The 18345-nt window shown below is 31.2% G+C and overlaps 2 protein-coding genes and 1 long non-coding RNA gene across 10 annotated transcripts; all 3 read right to left on the bottom strand.

Moving 5' to 3' along the window:
* Positions 1 to 1657: 1657 nt before the first annotated feature.
* On the bottom strand, positions 1658 to 3723 carry LOC129288029 (uncharacterized). Its single transcript, XR_008587882.1, has 3 exons — positions 3476 to 3723; positions 3234 to 3328; positions 1658 to 1896 (listed from the first exon to the last, which is right to left on the bottom strand). It is a non-coding gene; the product is annotated as an uncharacterized LOC129288029 (long non-coding RNA).
* A 573-nt stretch (positions 3724 to 4296) lies between these two features.
* LOC129288023 (disease resistance protein RPV1-like) lies at positions 4297 to 15515 on the bottom strand. Of its 8 annotated transcripts, none has more exons than XM_054924330.1 (8): positions 15288 to 15515; positions 15047 to 15161; positions 11809 to 12072; positions 11169 to 11622; positions 7387 to 8491; positions 6968 to 7243; positions 5055 to 5816; positions 4297 to 4934 (listed from the first exon to the last, which is right to left on the bottom strand). In XM_054924330.1, exons 3-8 carry the CDS (start codon positions 11924 to 11926, stop codon positions 4572 to 4574), a joined length of 3078 nt encoding a protein of 1025 aa, XP_054780305.1. In that variant the 5' UTR covers positions 11927 to 12072; positions 15047 to 15161; positions 15288 to 15515; the 3' UTR covers positions 4297 to 4571. The 8 variants fall into 8 exon arrangements, with proteins under 8 accessions (XP_054780305.1, XP_054780307.1, XP_054780303.1 ...); XM_054924332.1 differs by having other exon boundaries at positions 11809 to 12065; XM_054924328.1 differs by having other exon boundaries at positions 15047 to 15141.
* Positions 15516 to 16610: 1095 nt separating this feature from the next.
* LOC129289453 (uncharacterized) lies at positions 16611 to 17301 on the bottom strand. Its single transcript, XM_054926224.1, has 2 exons — positions 17068 to 17301; positions 16611 to 16967 (listed from the first exon to the last, which is right to left on the bottom strand). Exons 1-2 carry the CDS (start codon positions 17228 to 17230, stop codon positions 16825 to 16827), a joined length of 306 nt encoding a protein of 101 aa, XP_054782199.1. The 5' UTR covers positions 17231 to 17301; the 3' UTR covers positions 16611 to 16824.
* Between the last annotated feature and the right edge of the window lie 1044 nt (positions 17302 to 18345).

The following is an 18345-nucleotide window of genomic DNA, read 5'->3' as shown; positions in this document are numbered from 1 at the left end:
AAATATTATTTTTAATCAAGCTTGGTTCAAGTTTGGTTCGGTTTTCATATCTCAAAACCGAAACCAAACCGAACCAATCGGTTTGTGTATCATAAAAACCAAAACAGACTTGATTAATGGTCAATTTTGATCGGTTCATTTCGGTTCGGATCGGTTTGGTTTGGTCTGTTCGGTTTGGATTGGTTTTGAACACCCTTACGTGCGTCTACTCTTTTGGTTTCTTCTCTCAATCTCATGCAAAATGCACGCGCTTGGCATTCTGCTCCTTTTCTCATTTCCTCTCTCAATCTCATGCAAAATGCATGTTTTGCTCCTTTTTTTTGTTTATTAACTTCAAGAATTAAATTAAGAGGAAGAAAAAAAAACTAATTTTGAGTTAAACTGGAATATCTCTCTGCTTTTTTTTTTGGAAAACAACAAGATTTAAGGAAAGAATCTTAAAAAAAATTAACACTCAAAAGTTAATTTTCAATACTTTTAAATGATTGGGATAATTTGGGAGAGATTTTTAAAGATTTAAGATTATTTTTTTAATTTTGTTAGATTATTATTTTTTTAAAATATAATCATAAAAAGGATTAAATTTTATTTTTGTATTTTTATGTTTTTTGGTTATTTTTTAATGAACTAAAAGAAATAAAATCCTAACCAACAAAATATTATCTAGGTTAAAATAAAATTAAACCTATTAATTAAAGATTTTTTTATTTTGAAAATATAATCCTAAAAGGGATTAAATTTTATTTTTGTATTTTTATATTTTTTTGGTTGAATTTATTATTATTTTTATTAAATGTAAAATATGCCCGAACAAAATACAATATTCACACCCTTCCTATGACTTGAGAAAATGCTAGAATGCATTGAACGGAGGATGAGTAAAAGCTCTTAATATTTTAGTAGTCTTTATGGATGCTGTATTCATTGCAAATACACTTAATGAAGACACCTATACAAATATGGATGGGGCCACTCCTATGAGATTGTGGCAAAATCTCTAGAGAATTTGTTAAAACCAAGCATGCGCATGGCTATAACGTGCAAAATCGTCATTAACAGTTAAGATTATGATGGTATAATCTAATTAATAAGACTTCTAATATATGCTCAAGATCTGTTAGTTCAAAAACAAATTTACACGAACTTTTATTAGTTTAGGTTTGATTCAAGTTGATAGACACCAAATTCAAAGTGATTATCCTCCATGTAAATAACTTAGAGGATAGTAAATCCTTTTGACATGTGGGGGATTGTTGTCGAAATTTTGTGTGTGTGTGTCAAAAGAAGTTTCACATTGCCTAAATATAGAGAGGTCTTGGTGTATAAATATGAAAAATGAAATGAACTTGGAGGAGAAGTAGGCTGGCACACACAAAACATGCTAACTCAAGACAATCGCAATTGAAAACAACCGATTCCCCCCTATGTGCAAGTTCAAGAGGCATTAGTTTCTTTTTATCGAATTATTTTTGCAAAAAATAAATAATTATTTATTTTAATGAGCTTACCTGAAAGCCTTATTTTTTACTGATTCAAATTTAAATTTGAACCTCAATCATTTTTAGCCTTTAACCAAAATTCTTAAACGAATTTTGTTAATCAATTTCCTTTACATGTTTGTCCCAATGGCTCCAGACATTTGGTTAATGGCATTTTATGTTTCTATAACCAAGGCTTAATGGTGTTTAATCCAGTGATTATGATCCCAACGTTCATATCTATGGTTTTGACCTATATATAAGCGTGGGTGCAGACAGGACAAGGTGCCGAGCTCTTGAGTTTTCAAGCCACTTCTTCCCTCCTCTACCTTGACTGTGTGCTGTGTTCATTTGAGTTTCTTTCTTGTTAGTGCTGCTGTTTTGTTGCCTTGCTTGTGTAAGACATGCTTGTTTAACCCTGAAAAACTATCAATCCATCATCTCAATGTGCCAGAATAATTTTTAAGGACAGTGTCCTTTAGCACGACTCAAGCAACTTTCATTTTTCTCGCTGTCGCCAACAAAATCTTGTGAAATTCAAAATCTACAATCATGTCCTATGGGACTTGAATGTCATTTAAAATTAAGATATAAAGACAATAATACTCTTATTAAAAATACATTACATTACTCAAATAATATAATTTATAACTACTTTATTAGTAATTTATAATTATCATTTTAACTTTTTATAACTCTTATTTCACATATTCAATAGTTAAGCTGATCATATATTACAAGTTTAATATTAATTATATGCAACTACTCCATCAATAATTTATGACTATTACTTCAATATTTTACAATTATAACTTCACATATTTAATTGTTAACGCGTTACTACCAAAGTCTAATAATAATAACTATTTCATCAGTAATTTACAACTATCACTTCAATATTTTATAAAAAAAAATTACATATAGGTCCTGTTGAGCTAATTTATTTACAAATAAGTCTCGCGAAATTTAAAAACCATAACTAGGTCTCTTGAGACCTGAGTATAATCTAAAATTTGGGTAAAAAGACAATAATGCCCCTATTGAACATATATACATTACATCAGTCAAATAATTTATAACTATTTCATTAGTAATTTATAACTATAACTTTAACTTTTTATAATTGTAACTTCATATATTCAATAATTAAATTGATCAGTTTAACTATTGAATATGTGAAGTTATAGTTGTAAAAAGTTAAAATTATAGTTATAAATTATTAATGAAGTAGTTGTCAACAATCAATGTGAAACTTTATTTGTAACGCATGATTATTTAATTATTGGATATATGAAGTTATAGGTATAAAAAGTTAAAATTATAATTATAAATTACTAATGAAGTAGTTATAAATTAATTATTTAATTGATGTAATGTATATTTAAGAAGGGTGTTATTATCTTTACAGCCTAATTTTAAATTACAATTAGATCCTAATAGACCTAGCTGTAATTTTTGAATTCTGTAGGACTTATTTATAAATAAATCTACTCCATGGAACTTATACATAATTTTTCTTATTTGATAACTATAACTTTACATATGAAATAGTTAAACTGATCGTGCATTACTAACTGTAAGGGAAGCATTGTCTTTGTACCCTAATTCTAAATTATAATCAAGTCTCAAGGACCTACTTGTAGTTTTTAAATTTTACCAAATTTATTTGTAAATAAGTCTATTTTATGGGACCTGTTTACGTAATTTCCCTTAAAAAAATATCTTGTCACCGAAGGTAAAAGCATAAACGGTTACCCTCGTGGCTCATAGGCTCGTTCACCAGATCCATGGAATCTTCCCTCCGTCTCCGCTTGAAAGATATTGGACTGTTGGAACGTTAAGTCGTCTTTCTAATGAGGAGGAGGAGGAGAATCCGTTAAAAGTGGAGCAGCTAGTAAATCAACATCTATAAATGAAACATAGATATGGAAGGGAAGAGAGGAAATACAGAAACGAAAAAAAAAAAGAAAAATTGTGTAGATCGTGCGGAAAGTTACCAGAGAATTGCTTGGTTGGTGAAAGAGACACGATCACGAATCTAGTTTATGATAGAGATCAGACAAGAAAGAGATTTATTTGTGAGGCTCTTGCTGCTTCTATATACTGATCATGAATGAAGGTCTATAGTGAAATAAAAGTATGGCTACCTCCAGGAAAGTTAATGGAATCTTCTTCAGATCGCCTCAGAAAGAACCTATCAGAACAGAAATTTATTCGTAATAATTGAACAAAACAGAGAGAATATGACGCAGTGAGGCTATAGTGAAGGCAGCTGCCAGGAAAGTGAAGGGAAACCAAACTGGAAAAAAGAGGAAAGCAATCTAACGCAGACAACAAATCCTCCAGGTGATGAAGTATCTTTTTTTTTTTTTAAGTAAAAAAAGTACTTTAATGCAGATAACAATCCTCCGAGTGAAGTATCTTTTTTAAAAAAAAAAAAAGTACTTAAGTTTGGGGGACGATTTTTATAAAAAAGAAAACAAAAAGCCTTGGGCTACGAGAAAGTGGTGATGAATTGTTTAAATAACCGCAAGTATAATCATTTTTATCCCGTCTCCGCTCTACATTTTTTAGACCCTAAAAGAAAATTTTGATGAATTAAATTCAAGACCAATCCTCCCAACCAAAACAAAAGTTTTATGGATTAAAGTGATAGTAACACGCCAGTAGTGAAGTTATTATGAAATATAAAATTCATAATAAGTGGCATCATTCTGGCACTTCTTAAATGATAAATTTGGTCTTATTTTTTAAAAACGAGATAATTAGAAGATTATGTTTATTTTGGATAATACATCTATTAAAATAAAATTTATTTAAAATACAAAAGATAATATAATATTCACACCAATTTTCTTTTAAAAAAATATAATTAGGAAAGATAAATTAATCTAAACCCACTATTCACTTTGAAGAGAGCCAATTCACGTCAATTCCTGGTTTTCCTATGACATTTAGCCCAACTTAGTCTGAATTAGGCCCGTCTATAACTTTTCTCCTCTACACTTCCATAACCTTTTTGGGTCTCACAGACTGAAAACACCATCTGTTCATCAACTGAGTCACAGTATATCAAGTAAACCGCTGTCTGCTTCACAGTGAATCCATTCCCAAAACTGCAATCACCTCCACTTCATCATCTGAGCTCAGATTTGTTATTATTTCCTTCCACTTTGCTTCTCCAAAGGAAGTTACTCTGTCTCTTTCATAGAGCAAAGTGGTTTTCTTTGTATAATTTACAATCAATAACAAGTTAACTGAAGATTCAGGTGACATGTTGCCCGAATCACCTGCAGGAAAATATACATAACAAAGAGCAATCCCTTTGAAATTAGGACCACTAACTCTAGGCACTTTGAATTTTACAGAAGCCCCTTTTCCCTTGAAAGTTAGCCAATAAGGATAATTATCACCAGGGAGAATACAATCATCGCTGCACTTTGCAAGAGTCAATCCCTACACAATAACAAAATCACAACCTCTAATTTAATTCAACTATATAAAATATGCAAAGAGAAATGTTTTATTGAAAAGAAAAACAAATTGGTGAGAGAGAGAGAGAGAGAGAGAGAGAACCTGTGTAATACACTCTGAAAGAGTAGTAATGTCTTGGTCGGTCATTCCAATTTTAATCAAAAGATATCTCAAGCAATTATCTAGCCTTGAGATGTCCTCATTACAATTTGTGGCAAACAAGGAAGACATCATTTTTGTGATTCCTCTGTTCACTTGAGTTTGAATATCCAATCCATATTCCAATAAAAGAGATTGTTGCTGAGGTAGGTTACTTGGAATTGATGAAGCACCTGGGATGCTACTATTTAGCATATCCCACAAAATTGGAGATGGCATGCCCCCATACGTTGGAATAAGAGATAGAGCACTATTTGTTGGGGACATCCTAGACCAAATGAGAGAAGGAAACACGTCCTGTGTTAATCCTTCATAACCGCAAAGAGATATATATCCAATCCTTTTTAATCTTATTAATGAAGAAGGAACTTGTGTTATTGCAGTGTTATCAGCAATCAATGTTGTCAAAGAATCCATTTGCTCAATGTCCTCCTCTAACTTTTCAATCATCAGGCAACCAGAAAGAATGAGAGTTTTTAAACTTTTCAGTTTATAAATGCTTCCTGGGAGACTACGAAGGCCCGTGCAATCCTTTAAATTTAGCAGAACAAGTTCATCAAGAAGCCCAATAGAATGATGTATCATGGATAAACTTGGACAATCTTTGAGGATCAACTTTTCAAGGCTTGGTAGTTTTGAAAAATCAGGAGTTTGCTCCAAGCATGTACAGTGGCTGAGATTGAGGATTTTAAGTCTCTCCAATAACTAAAAGAAACCATTTCAAAGTGGAATTAGAGAAAAAATATATATTATACGAGGAAATATTTATGCGTAGAATCCTTCATCTCAAGTAAACATTTTAATCTAGAACTTGTTGTCCTCAAACTTTCCCTCAGTTATTTAGTTCCAAAACTTCAACTTGAATCAATACCTATATTTCTTGACTCTTAACAACTAAGTTCTTATAATTTCTTGACTCAAAATAACTCATTCCTTATACTTTTTTGACTCAACAATTCCATGCCTATAATTCCTTAATTCGATAAACAACATGAATTGAGTTATAACGACTTAAAGTTCAAGAATGGAATCAATGATTAGGGGAAAGTTTAGAGACTAAAAGTTATATTTTCCCTTGAAAGTATTTTTCAATTTATTGAAAACTAAATCATGTGAGTATGCTACAGTGATTAAATTCTTGGTAAGAGTTATGCCTCCAAAGAGATGCTCACAAGCTACCGACCGGATTAGTACAGGTTGAAGACCTAGGATACCGGAGCAAAAGCAAAAACAAAAAGAATATCAAATAATTAATCTAGAAAAAGTAACACAGTTTTGATGGTGCAATTGTTAGATGTATAGCAAGTTACAAAAAGGAATGAATTAAACAAAATATAGCTGCTTTATTCTATCAGAAGGGAAGAAATAGACATGAAGCAAAGAATGATTCTCATTGATAAAATGAATAATACATGTATTCATAGGGATGATTAACTCTAACCACTTATAAAAGGATTTCTGTAGTAGGATTTTACATCGATTGAAAACAAACTGATAGGGAAAAAAAGTGATTGATAGTATTTTTGTAAATAAGTTATTGTGGTGTTCGACTTTCTACACCAGTTCTTAAAGCCACTGGTGTAGAAAATATTTTTACTTACTTTCTACAATGATCAGACACACAATCAGTGTATAACAGCCCAGCCCAGCCCAAGATTTTTTTTTTCCATATGTTCCTTAACCAACTGGTGTATATTTTTATTTACTGCAATCCCACAAATTTGTAGTATTTTGGTATTTATTCACAGAAACAAGGCTTTCTGCCAAATAGCAATTAAGTAATTTTGTTTTTTTTTCATTTTTTGCTGTATATGGCTCAAAAGGATAATGAAGCAACTATTAGTTAATTTACATACCTGGGGTTCCTTCCACATTCGAGTGAGGCTGCTGTATTTCAAGTCAACAGCAACTAAATTTTCTTGATAAAAGTTGCTAGGAACGTATTTCAAGGGAAAGCTATGCCAACAAAGCCACCTGAGATCTCTACCAATGTATTCATAGTCCCCTCTTAGTAGTACATTGTCAAGGTGAAGTAATCTGAGTCTATTCATCTTTTTAAATGCTTTTGTCTGAAAATGCATTTTTTCAGTTTGTGTCAACTTCAAAGCTAGCCCTTCAATAGCATTGGTTCCCTGCGAAATAAAAGCTTATCAAAACCAGAGTGTGCACCACACCTAGTATTTGTGGCCACAAAATGTGTTTTAAAATCAATAAGAAACCATATGGTTTCTATGACCAATTCATTAATACCTATATAGGCTAAAGAAGTTCTTACCGTGCATTTTGATAACACAGCTTGTACATCCCCATGAAACCATAATCTACTTCGCTCTCCAGGTTCTTTTGGTGACTGTTCACGTATTATTTCTCTTCCCATGTCCCGCAACAAATCATGCATTCCAAGTTTGTTGCTTCTATCAATGGTTACAAGGCTTCGCTCCTTAAGGACGCTTATGCCAATATCAGCAAAAACTCCACAACCATTCAATATTTGTGTCACATCATTCCTGTCCTTCCCAATAAAAAAACAAGCTATATCAAGAAATATTTCCTTCTCCATTTCATCATTTAAACCATCAAAACTTATTTTTAACTTATTTTGTATCTCATTGTTGGGAATTCTTTTTAGTTTCTCCAATGCATTTTTCCACTCTATCACTTCTCTATCAAACAAATAAGAGCCCAAGACTTCAAGAGCTAGTGGTAATCCCCCTGAATAAGCAACTATATTTCTAGACAGTCTAGCAAAATCTTCTTTAGGACCTGCTTGCTTAAATGCATGCCAGCTGAAAAGCTCAATAGACTCATTTTGGCCCATAATTTCCATTTTATATACACAATCAACTCTAAGAACATTGAGTAGATGTTGATCTCTAGTAGTGATGATTATTCTACTCCCTTGTCCATACCATTCACGACTTCCAGACAAAGCATTTAGTTGCTCTAATTTATCCACATTATCAAGTGCAACAAATGCCCGTTTATGGCGAAGTCTATCCCTCAATGTGGTTTTTCCGGATTCAATGCTATTTATAGCCATCTTTGTTGTTTTACAAATTTCTAAAAGAAGTCTGTTTTGCAGATAAATTTGGCCATTATCTTGCTCCCAAATTTCCCTGATATTTGAAAGAAAACTTCTACTATCAAATGTGTGACCAATTTCATTGTAAATGGCTTTGGCAATGGTTGTTTTGCCAATTCCCCCCATTCCCCATATCCCTACCAAGACAACATCTTTTGATTGATGCTTCTGGAGCATTGAAATCACATCTTGCACGCGAGAGTCAACTCCAACTGGGTGATCTGTGACAAACAAGTCTTTCTTGTCCAATATATTGCAAACATGCTCAACAATGTTCTCAATATCCTCACTTTCATTCCTGTGAATTACAAAGAAGAATAGTAGAAGAGGAAAATATATTTATATAAGCATGGTCACAAATAAAGTTATGATATTAAAAGCACTATGAAGAAGAATAGTGGAAATTAAAGGAGGATTAATTCTATAAGGATGGTCACAAATAAAGCAACTCATGACATCAAAACAACGTGTGCCAGAATAAGAGGCAAAATTATGGGCAAACTAGAAGGAAATCCAATTGGAACTAAACCTATCTATGGTGACAACAATAACAACACGTAAGTATCATTGAAACTAAAAGGTATCAATAACAGACTAAAAATAAAAAATTGAAAATTTGTCACAAAAAAACTTCGGTGGCATTGAGGGAATAACCTGCCATATATTTTGAAGACCACTGAAACTAAAGTTGACAAAATAAGAACACAACAGAACATTAATTCAATTAGGACTAATGAAATTTCCATGTATTAGGTTCCACTCTATCGAAGAAAGTGTAAATTTCAAACAAACTTTTTATTTATTTATTGTGACACTTAAAATACTTATTTGCCATAGAATACATTATATTTAGATTAGATTATAAAATTCACTCGAAATTTAAAAACAGTAGGGTTAATCAAGTCTATCAACTTGGCATTTTTTTGGTCGAACATCAACTTGACATCTTCATAGGATTCTAATATTGCAATTTATTGTGGTGATCATGTTCTACAAATCAAGCTTCTGCTATACATGAGAACTATGAATCAAAAGGAACTCTATTTGTGTCCTACACCATTAACTAACATTGAATATGTTACAAAATGGTGATAAATATCTGAAAACGAGTTACATAACACTATATGTTCATCATAGATTGTTGGATGATATTAAAGGAAATCATTAGCCCTAATTATTTTATTAAATTTGAAAATAACAAATTAGCTACATAGATTACTAGTATATTCTTATGATCACTGATTTGTGCATGATGATAAGGGTTCCCTTGTTTAATATGAAATATGAATCAAATCTTTTACCCTAATGTATAAGATGTGTTTGTTTGACATAAATCTTGTCAGTTTTCACTTTTCAGGTTATGTATAATCTAAAATGTGTGTGTGAAAAAGATGAATCCATAATCAGATTATTTATATTTCAATAAATGTTACCAAGTGATACATCTAGATCTTTGCATCGTAAGTTAAATATCTTTTTTTTAATAGTATGATGGAACCCCCTCCTCTAATAAATTTAAAACAAGCAAAAACCAGAAAAATATACTACAAATGGCAGTGAAAATGCTATTGCTGAATAATAATATTTGATTACAAGGATGTTAATGATTCACACCAAACTCATATCCCTTGTACACTTAAACTACAGTTACAAGGACAGCACAAAATACACTCACGAACAGTAACATAAGCATAAGCCATAGGCCACTCACAAACAAACTAAGCAAAAGATAAAATAATGAAGAAAGATGACTTCCTTCACCCCAATACACTGGACCTTTAAGAGGCCAGAACTCTCCTCACCACTCTCAATATTCAAAATACTCCATGCCCTCCCTCTGCACGAAAGGAAAGATTTAAAGAGCCAAAAAGTTACAAAAGGTTGAACATAATCCTAGTTGAACCTAATTCCTATTCATACATCACTTTTTCCCCTTATGGCCAGGAACCTTTGGGTAATTCTCTTATCCGCTGGAAGTTAATTCTTTAGTCTCTTTCCTACATCATTTCCCTTCACATAGACTGTGTTATAGGCCTCAGGAAATGATATATAAATCTGTTCTAATTCTTCAGCTCTATCATAGTACAAGGAATAGGTCCTGTGGACAACAAAGATTATCTCTACCAAGCTATTGAGGGCAAAAGGTAGACTTCTCCCAACTAAGTTGCTACATATACGAGGGTGAGGACTTGAACCTCCAACTACTTGCTTAAATGACGACAACCCATATCACTCACGCCAACTTTAGTTGATAGTTAAATATCTCTCGTTTTGAATAGTCCGAGAACAACAAGTGCTACTTCTTTCATACATGTAGAGACTGTGGTTAATTTAATTAGCAATTAATAGTGAAATATGCTTTGAAGTAAATTGAAATGGAATTCTAGACTAACATATTATTTACATGATTAATAAATTTTCTTTTCTTTTCATTGGGGAGGGGAGTTTTAATCAACCATTATGAAGTGATTGAAGGAAGAATAATCCTAAGAGGCTCATTAATCCCAAAGTTCAAATTTAAATTGCTTCTTTGATTTTAGTTTTATCCAAAGCAATTTCATTTAACAACTCAATTGATTAGCTCAATTTAAACAAAAGTGTGACATTTGGAATTCAAACAACTTTTGACCACACACAAATCTTCTAGGGAGATCTTTACTCAGTCCATATTACTTGTCGGACTCCTACATTTGCAATTTACCCCATACCAAAGCATGAATAATTTGAGTCAAAATTACACTTGGTTTTTCTCACCCAAAAAAATCGATGTATGCTAAGCTGAATGTGAATAAGAAATTACCCTTGTGTTTTCTGCTGTTGAGGAACAACATTCCACCCAAAGAATGAATTATATATATATATATATATGAATCAATATGGCATTTATTTTCTTTCGATAACTAATTGATATATACTGTTAAGAATTTCAGCAAAAGCAATTGAAGCCGTAATAACTAAAAGGGGGGAAAAAGTACCTCGAGTCAAACACAACAAACCCTGCAATGCCCCCAACTTCACGCAATGCTATCCTCCATCTGAACACTTCATATTCTGCTGGTGAGATTCTAAGTATAAGATCTTCAAATGCTTCTCCAAAACTCGAAGTCAGGCGGCGAACGTCAGATGGATCCACGTCATAAAACACAGGCAAAACCACCAGACCCACTCTCTTGTGAAGTTCCATGATTTTTGACAGTTCCTCCAGACACCATCTCGAACCAGCATATCTTTTAGACAAGATGATGATTGAAATTTCAGAACTTTCAATTCCTTGTGACAGTTCAATTGATATATGGTTACCTCTCGGAATCTCAACATCATCTTTGAAAACATTAATGCCGGCATTACATAGAGATGAATAAAGATGTGAAGTGAAGGATGCTCTAGTGTCTTCCCCTCTGTAGCTCAAGAACACGTCATGTTTTTTGCCTGAATTATTATATTAGAAAATGAATTGCAATTTAATTTCTTCCTTTTTTCCCCCTTTACTTCAACCCACTCTTAAAAATCTTTGAAGCCGAAGTAAACAATATATAATATAGACAAGAAGAAGAAAGGCTATCTGAATGGGCCTGAAAAAACAAAAACAAAAAAAAAAGGAACAAGAAAGCATACCTCGAACTCGAGCTTTAAGAACAGCGCCACAACCACCACATTGATAAGCAATGTAACCGCGGGGCTCGGGAAGGATCTTTTTGCACTTAGGACATTTAACGAGCCGAATCTTCTCCATTTCCGACGTGGATGAGAAAAGCAGAGGACTATTCAGTCACCATGACCATCGAACTGAGAAGAAAAACAAACGCAGGGTTTTCTCGGAAGCAACGACGTTGAAGGGGGTAGTCCCACCTAAAGTTGCGAAAGCAGCGCACCTAGAATCTAATACATTATTGTTTAGGCAGGCGTATTTTTCTTTTTTTAAATGCGCGGACTGCATATAATAGATAAATGGATGGAAGATAGATATCGCATTGTTTACTTGAGGATTTTGTCATCATGTTTATGCACACGATAACATGCATATATTTAAAAAACTTATACTCCTTTCATTTAAAAATATAAAATATTTTTAACTAAATATCATTCTCTAATAAAATAATTATTTATTTTTAAATTAATCTTATTTTTTTATAGTTATCCCTATTAAACACTCTAAAATAAATATAAAGTCATTATCAATAAGGACACTTTTATAAAAAAAATAATAGTTATATTTTGAAAGATTAAAAATATCTTATATTTTTTAACATTTAACTTTTTTAAAAAATATTTTATCTTTTTTAACGGAGGGAGTATATCATTAGTCAACACTATATATAATAAATTACTAATGTGGGGTTAATGCATGAATCTTATCACATTTTTATAGACATTGTAGCATGCATATATGTAAGAAACTTGTATATTATTATTTAACTTGATCACATAAATTATATATAATAAATGGATATTATATTATTTACATATGCACATTTCATATTCTTTACAAATATTGTATTGTACATTCACATGGGAAATTTGTATATTTAAAGCAAATGTGTCTTTTCATGAAAAAACATATTTGAATTTGAGGCATGTGGGCTTGCAAAAACAATTTAGAATATAGAGTTAAAAGGATGATTTTTTCCATTCTAATGGCCTTATATGAAAATCTTCCTTTAAAAACATATCTAAGAAATCATCTATTAAGAACATGCAATAGTCTAAAGTGAAAAAAATACACGAGTATCCGTGAAGTTATTTTTTTCATATATCTTAGTTAACATTGTTGACTTTTAACGGTTTGATCACAAATGTATTAAAAAAAATAATTTCAGAATGCCTATATATTTTTTCTCACTTTAGGTCACTAGGTATTTCTGGTCAATGATTTCCTAAGTATTTTTGCTCCTTTGCCTTATAATAAGGATCCAACCCAATGCAATATTGCAAATTTTAGTTCAATACCATTATGTCACGATGGCTGATGATAATAAGCAAATTCACAATAATTTAACATGAGCATAGCTGTTAACTCAAAAACCCAGTCCATATTTATCTTAATTATAAGCCCACCATGACACATTATTAATGGTTTTACTCGTGGAGATAATTATTCAACAAAGTTGACTATCTACGAACAATTGCATTAAATGTGAAAAATACAGTGTCATCTATTTGGCATACAATCATGAAACTGTCAGTATGAGAATTATACGTTGAATGTCATCATATGGATAAAATTGCTTGATCATTGTGTATAGGCAGTCTTCTATGTAAATGTTCAGATTAAGAGTTTTTTTTTTTTCATTTTTCCTTGTTTTTTAGTTGTCAATTTGGATATATGAACATCATCCTAATAATTATTATGCAGTCTGTTGTAATGGTTGTGTTGTGAAATTCTTAGGTAGAGCTAATGTACCATATCATTTATAATCCATCCACTAAAAACATAGCATACAGATGACATTAAATGTAAGTTAATTTTAATATTAATGATGGTATAAAAAGAAAAAGGATAAAATTAAACAAACATTCTATTATAAAAATAAACTCATTAAAAATAATAACATAATATTTTATTTAATTGAATTAGTATAACTTTATTGAATGAACGATGAATAATGTGATGCATTAAGTCTGTCACAGAATTTTTCTAGTTGTGTTTGGATCAATATATCTTTTATTTATACAAAAAGTATCAATGTTTTGGTTTCTGTTTTGTTAGAACCTAATTAGTCGCCTGTAAATCTAAAAACGCATCCATCATATCTATGCCACCAGAATCGATTGTTCCGATAAAGTGATGGCATTTATTTTAAGAACTTTGAATATTTATCATAGTTGCGAAATTGATCTGAAGTATCATAAACAATTTCATTTAAAAAAAATACGAATTGATATTTGCCATCAGATTCAATTTATAAATTAAATTACTTAATCAATTTTACGCAATATGCGAATGTTGCAGTAAAATAATTGTTGTTTTAAATATTGTTTTACATTCTACCACTTCTATAGAATTGGCCATAATGATGGTTTTTATTTGATGGTTATTGAAGGAGCCGTCAAATATGTAAAGGTGGGATTGCATATTTGATAGTTCCCTCCGTTGATCATCAAATCTAATAAAATATAGTATTTAAAGTTTGACGGTTGTGAAGGAAAACCATTAAATTAAAAAAAAATATTTTTTTTAAAAATATTTTATATATTTAACAATTTTAACAAACAACCATTAAATATTATGTAATATACTTGATAGTCAGTGGCAGATGCACTTATGGTTGAGAGTGGGCAAGCACCCCCTTAACTTGGAAAAAATTATGAGGTAAGAGTTTTAAAAATTTGTCCTCATTACCCCTATAATTTTGAACCTACTAAACTCAAATTAAAATATTTCAATTAAAAAATATTCAGGTATTTATATTTCACTTAAGTTCAATAAATTTTAATTTTAAATTCATTATATTTAACTTTATATTACTTTTATAAAAATTAATTTTAATTTTTTTAATATTTTACAAAACTAAAGTCAAACCAATTATCATTTCAATATTTTATCATTATAATTTCACATATTTGATAGTCAAACAATAATTGGTTATAACTACTTTATCAATTATTTTTAACTATTACTTTAATATTTTATAATTATAATTTTATATATTTAATAGTTAAGTTGATCATAACTTACTAATTGTAAAAGAAGTATTGTCTTTACACTCTAATTTTAAATTACACTTAAGTTTTAAGGATCTAAATGCGATTTTAAAATTTCATGAGATATATTTATAAATAAATTTATTTTATGAAACTTATATATGTAATTTTCCCTTAAAAAAAAAAATCGAAGGTAAGGATAAACGGTTACCCTGGTTGTTCATACGCTCGTTCATCAGATCCATGGAATCTTCCCTCCATGTCCGCTTGAAAGATATCGGACTGTTGGAACGTTCAATAGTTTTTCTGAGGAGCAGGAAGAGAATCTGTTAAAAGCGGAGCAGCTAGCAAATCAAGATACAAGATCTATAAATGAAACGAAGATATGGAGGGGAAAAAAGGAAATACAGATACGAAAAGAAAAAAAAAATGCAGATCGTGCGGAAAGTTACCTCAGAATTGCTTGGTTGGTGAAAGAGACACGATCACGAATCTAGTTTATGATAAAGATCAGACAAGAGAAGGAGATTTATACGTGAGGCTCTTGCTGCTTCTATATACTGATCATGAAGGTCTATGGTGAAATAAAGTACGGCAACCAGCTCCAGGAAAGTGAATGGAAGAAATTAAACATCAATATTCTTCTTCACATCGACTCAGAAAGTACCTATTGGAACAGAAATTTATTCATAATAATTGATCAAAACAGAGAGATTATGACGCAGTGAGGCTACAAAGAAGGTAGCTACCAGGAAAGTGAAGGGAAACCAAGCTGTGGAAAAGGAGGAAAGCGATCTAATGCAGACAACAAATATTCCAAGTAATGAAGTATCTTTTAAAAAAAAAAAATCTATGCAAGTTTGGGGCACGATTTTTACAAAAAGGATCGGGAAAAAGGAAAAAAAAGCTTGGGACACGAGAAAGTGGTGATGAATCGTTTAAATAAAACTATAAAAGCAAGCATTTTTTATTTATTTTAACTTAAACCACTTTTATCCCATCTCTGCTCTACATTTTTATTAAAAAAAAAAAAGTAGACGAATTAAATTCAAGAACGAGGCATGCCTCCCAACCTAGGTAAAATTTTATGGATTGAAGATAGTAATACACCATTAGTGAAGTTATTATGAAATATAAAATTCATAATAAGTGGTATTATTCTAGTACTTTTTTAAATGATAAATTTATTTTAGTTTTATAAAAAGAGATAATTAGAAGATTATGTTTATTTTGAATAATATATCTATTAAAATATAAAGATAATATAATATCCACACCAATTTTTTTTAAAAAAATATAATTAGAAAAGTTGAATTAATCTAAACCCACCGTTCACTTTGAAGCGAGCCAATTCACGTCAATTCTTGGTTTCCCTTTGATAACTTGGTCTGAGTGAGACCCATCTCTAACTTTTCTCCTGTATACTTTCACAACCTTTTAGGGTCTTACAGATTGAACACACTATTTGTTCATCAAATGAGTCACAAATAAATCTTGAGCTGAGAAAACGAGCTTACTCGGCCCTTAACGGGGTCGAGCCTAAAAGGATTAACCTGTTTAAGCCTGAGTTCTCTTTAAGAGGCTTAATACTAAAGCCCAACCTTAAGTATAACAGGCTTAAGGCCGACCTTGAGGGTTTTGAGTCCTTTTGCTTTTTTTCTTTTTTTTTTTTTTTCAAATTGACATTGGTTCAATCTTTTCACTAAAACAAAAAATTTTACTCCAATATCAAATCACATAAGCTAAACAACAATAAACAATAAACAAACTAACCAACCACAATAAGCAAGTTGCAATAAGCTCAACAACAAGTAGCAATAACCAAACAAACAAAATAACATCTAAATGAGCTAGATGTTAAAAACACAATCCAAATGAAAATAATAGCATGCAATGAAGCTAAGGTTAGCTGAATCTATCTAGTATCCACAACTAAAAACCACAGTCTCATAAAAATCTTTAAATCATTACACATGAATACTCAATAATTCAAACATTGGTAGCATCATCATCATCTTCTTCTTCTTCTTCACTGTCATCAAGCTCAACAAAATTCAATTGTGATCCACTTATAGCTGGTTCATTAGGGGCAAAAATATCAAGATTTTCTTCTTCTTCTTCACCTTCATTATCTGCAATAAATAATAAACAAAAATACTTACACAATTATAGTTATTATTTATTATGTTGTTTGCATGGCAAAAAAATAAAATAACTATAAATTAAATTTACCATTGTACACAAAATCATGTAAGCAATTACGAACACAAATGATAGCCTGAACATCAGTTGAAAGAATGGAACTTTGGTACTTTGTTAGGACGTGTGAACCGATGCTAAAAGCTAATTCACTAGTTACTGTAGTGATCGAAATACTAAGAATATCAGATGCCATCTTGAAAGAATTGGATATCGATGTTGATTACTTTTCAACCAGTTCAAGACATCCAATTCTTTGCAACTATCAGGCTTAAGTATTGGTTCCTTCAAATGATTTTCAAATTCAGACTTATTCAAGGAAGAATGATTCATAATTGCAAAAATATCTTGATAATCCTGCATCATGTATTTATAAAGGATTAGAAAATATCAAATAAAGACTAGATTAGTGAAAAAAGTGAAAGAATTTAAAAATACAAGGAATTTAAAATTTACATCAAATGCACTATCAAAAGAGGTTGATGTTGAAAAGCTTGAAGCCAAGGAAGAATGACGAGTAGTAACTGTTGAAGCTCTACAACTTGATCCACTTAAAGCCCGACCAACTCCAAAATTGGTAGATGTCCCCATACTTGAATATTCATTAAACATGAATATTAACTGGCTCTTAATATTAGCAACATTCTCATGGCAAGTGATAGGGTCAATCTTTGTATGGCAATATTAAATTATATTAAGCTTCTATCTTAGATCGAAAACTATTGCAAGGGCAATAATGACACTGTACTCATTCTAATACTTGTCAAACTTTTGTTTCATTTTCCTAGCCACCTCTTAAATCATAGGATCGGGGCTCTTCATATTTGCATCAAGCAACATCTCAATTTTGGAAATTTGCATAAAATAAGAGTTTGAAGTAGGATATGATGACCTAAAAATTAACCTTGTAATCTTCTCAATTGCCTCAAGAAGGTGCACATTGCATCAGCTCTAGCTCACTCATCATGTGTGAGACGAAACTTGTAATTTGTATCATTTACAGCCATGTGTGCAAAAGCACGATGATATTTAATTCCACTCTCAAGCATCATGTAAGTGGAGTTTCATCTAGTGGACACATCTAACCGTAAGCCCATTAAGGTGTCAATGCTACCAACTTGCTCAACATATTGTTTAAAAAGAATTGACCTTGCCTCTAATGCTTTCACAAATTTAATACTTTCTCTAATCTTGTGCAAAGCAGAACTTGTAACTTTCAAACCTTCCTGAACTATCAAGTCTAGAATATGAGCACAACACCTCACATGAAAAAATTCTCCATTACTTACTAATTTGAAATCATCTTGAAAA

The sequence above is a fragment of the Prosopis cineraria genome, unplaced genomic scaffold (genome assembly GCF_029017545.1).
Source record: "Prosopis cineraria cultivar Desert tree isolate PC_DT_omini unplaced genomic scaffold, ASM2901754v1 PC12, whole genome shotgun sequence".
NCBI classification, from domain to species: domain Eukaryota; kingdom Viridiplantae; phylum Streptophyta; class Magnoliopsida; order Fabales; family Fabaceae; genus Prosopis; species Prosopis cineraria.
Note: the sequence above shows the minus strand (reverse complement) of the source record. Positions and strands in the feature narration are given on the sequence as shown.